General features: G+C 35.9%; 1 protein-coding gene across 1 annotated transcript; it reads right to left on the reverse strand.

The window, feature by feature from the left end:
• Nucleotides 1–595: 595 nt before the first annotated feature.
• Nucleotides 596–2476, reverse strand: LOC127244703 (desmethyl-deoxy-podophyllotoxin synthase-like). The gene is made up of 2 exons (XM_051265177.1): nt 1583–2476; nt 596–1314 (listed from the first exon to the last, which is right to left on the reverse strand). The coding sequence occupies exons 1-2, from the start codon at nt 2474–2476 to the stop codon at nt 685–687; spliced, it is 1524 nt and encodes a 507-aa protein (XP_051121134.1). The 3' UTR covers nt 596–684.
• Nucleotides 2477–2930: the final 454 nt, after the last annotated feature.

Consider the following 2930-nt stretch of genomic DNA (forward strand, 5'->3'; position numbering starts at 1 on the left):
AGATGCAAAAAAATTTCATATCTTTATAAGTTTCAAATAAACTCTACTGGTACCAGGTCTTTTAGAAAAAGTCCAAGAACAAATCCGTACGAGTTCAACCCAAAACCGACAACATCTTCGTGTTGAGTTGACCCACTTGCGAAAATAAGTAACTTATTATCATTTTAGTTTTTTAAGTGAATATTGTGGAGAAATAATCTTAAATCTTATCCGCAATTATTGAAAAGGTCGTCTAGCATAAATTAAAACTATGGAATGTGATAATGTCCTCAAGATTAATTATACATAAATCTACACACACACATAATCAAGTGACAAAGAACTATGGAAGATTCATTCTTACAATTAAGAACAAGATGTTCTTTCACACAAGATATATATAGATGGAATTATTGGCCTAAGTTTTGAAAAAGTAACACAATCAAATTGAAACTTCAAAATCCATACATATTGTTTAATTTTATTTCAAACACAAGCCACGACTCTTTACCTCGCACAATTCTACACTATTACATATAATATCAAATTAAAATACTATTTAAATCAAAAACAAAATTAAAACCCTAATTAAAAAAAAAAAAAAAAAGCAGACAAATCCACTGTAGTACATAACATCAAGCCTTATTTCCCATGACTATGAAATGGCTCGATCATAGAAATTAACAAAGATAGTGTCCCTCGATTTCACTTTAGAGGCAAAGGGTTTTTCAATTTGGGAATCACATAAAGTGGGGTTTTCTTTCTTCCTGAAAGGGCAATGGCTTCTCCCATGTCCAAATCTTCTGGTTTGATTCCCTGTGGCAAAACCCAATCAAAATGGTAAAGCAACATTGCCAACGGGACTTCGACATTGGCAAGGCCAAATGCCATTCCAGGGCACATCCTTCTCCCAGCACCAAAAGGCATGAACTTGAAACCCTTCCCTGTGTAATCGACAGAAATATCTTTATCGAGAAATCTCTCTGGAATAAAGCTCTCAGCATCTTTCCAGATTTTAGGATCTCTTCCAATGGCCCATACATTCACCATAGTCCTTGTTTTTGCAGGTATTGTGTAGCCATTAATCTCACAGGCCTCCGAGCTTTCTCTCGGCAGCAGTAGAGGCCCCGGTGGGTGAATTCTAAGAGTCTCTTTGATCACTAACTTTAGGTACTTTAGCTCATCGAAGTCGGACTCATCGACAAACCCCTTGTCGCCGAAAACCCGTCTCACCTCATCTTGTGCCTTCTTAAGAACAATTGGATGTCTCATCATTTCTGCCATAGCCCATTCTGCTGTAGCCGATGAAGTTTCGATCCCACCAACGAATATATCCTGCGTGGCAACAAAAATAACAAACATTTAAAATCAGAAAAAAAAAAAAAAAAAATTGACAAAATTGTTCATAAGTAACATGTTTTCTAAAAATTTTGCACCATACTCCATGCACTCTCGTAAAAAATAGTGCACAGAATTCCCTAAAAAGGTATTTTATGTGATGTTTATTGTTTTTAAAAACATAAGGGAATTTAGCGATACGATGCAGATTTTTCAAACCACGAGTAGATTATAAGTATTTTGCGAAAATTTTTTATCGACGAACCACTAGCACAGCTTTTATGTTATCATCACTTAATTGGAATTCATGCCCCGTGTCCTTATGGAAATTGAGGAGAACATCGATGAAGGTTTCCTCCTCTTGATCTTGAGATTTGGTTGCTCTTCGAGCATTGATAATCTTGTCGAGCAACGTATCCATATATTTGCGCAACTTCTCCAACCGGCCTTTATATCCGCCGATTCCTTTAAACAAACTGATGGAGGGATAAAGATCGCCGAGATTGAATTCTCCGATTATTACAAAAGCTTCAATGACTATGGACACCAACGCTGAGTGTTCATCGATACTCGTATTGCCAAGGGCTGCCCGCAAAATCAAGTCACACGTAATCAAAGAAAGTTTCTCAGACATGTCGAGGGAGCAGCCTTCTTTCGAAGCTATCGAACTGCACATATTCATAAACACTTCTTCCCTTAAGGAGCGGAAAGATTGGACGCGCTTTGGACTCAGCAGCTCTATTGTGTAAAATTTTCGCAATTGTCTCCAGTATTCGCCATACGGCGCAAATGCTACATCAGAATTCTCATAAAGTATAACTTTTGAGGCAAAGAGGGATGGCCTATTAGAAAAGTTGACGTCATGCGTATTCATGACCGCTTTTGCTGCTTCAGGCGACGACACAACAATGGCGCTGACTTCGCCTAGTTGCAAGTGCATCAACGGCCCATATTTCGACGCTAAGTTGGTTAAAATGTGATGGGGTGGTCGCGACTTAATAAGGTGGTGCAAGCTCCCGATGAATGGCAGCTTTCTCGGCCCCGGCGGAAGTTTGCTGGAGCTCCGGGGGAGTTTGGAGCGAGTGATTACATTCCATAAGAATGCAAGAAAAATGAGGGATGAAAAAAGGATGATCGAAGATGATAGTTCAGTATCCATAGATTGGAATATTGAATGGTGACTCGACTCAAATTACATGCAAGTTTGAACTATAAATAGTTGAAGTGAACCATTCTGCCACGACATTGTCTATGTTTGCTTATGATTTTTTTTGTTTTTTATCTTTTAGGCAATGTCTCACTAGTAGTATGAAAATTTTATATTGTTTTTCCTTATGTCTTTTTCACAATATTAATTCTATCCAATATTTCAAAAATACAAGAAAATCTTATTCAATTTTCAAGGTATTTTATACAATATTTTTTAAAATATAAAAAAATTTTGTACAATTTTTAAATAAGGGGAGTATGATGCTGAATTTTTAAACTACTGGTGAATTGTAAATAATTTTGCCTATTTTTTTATATAGTTATTTGATATGATTAAAAAAAAAAACAATATATTTTATTTGAAAGAATGAATAATTTAATAGTAAATTTTTTTTAAAATTGTA

This window comes from Andrographis paniculata, unplaced genomic scaffold (assembly GCF_009805555.1).
Source record: "Andrographis paniculata isolate CXL003 unplaced genomic scaffold, ASM980555v1 Contig219END, whole genome shotgun sequence".
Taxonomy (NCBI): Eukaryota; Viridiplantae; Streptophyta; class Magnoliopsida; order Lamiales; family Acanthaceae; genus Andrographis; species Andrographis paniculata.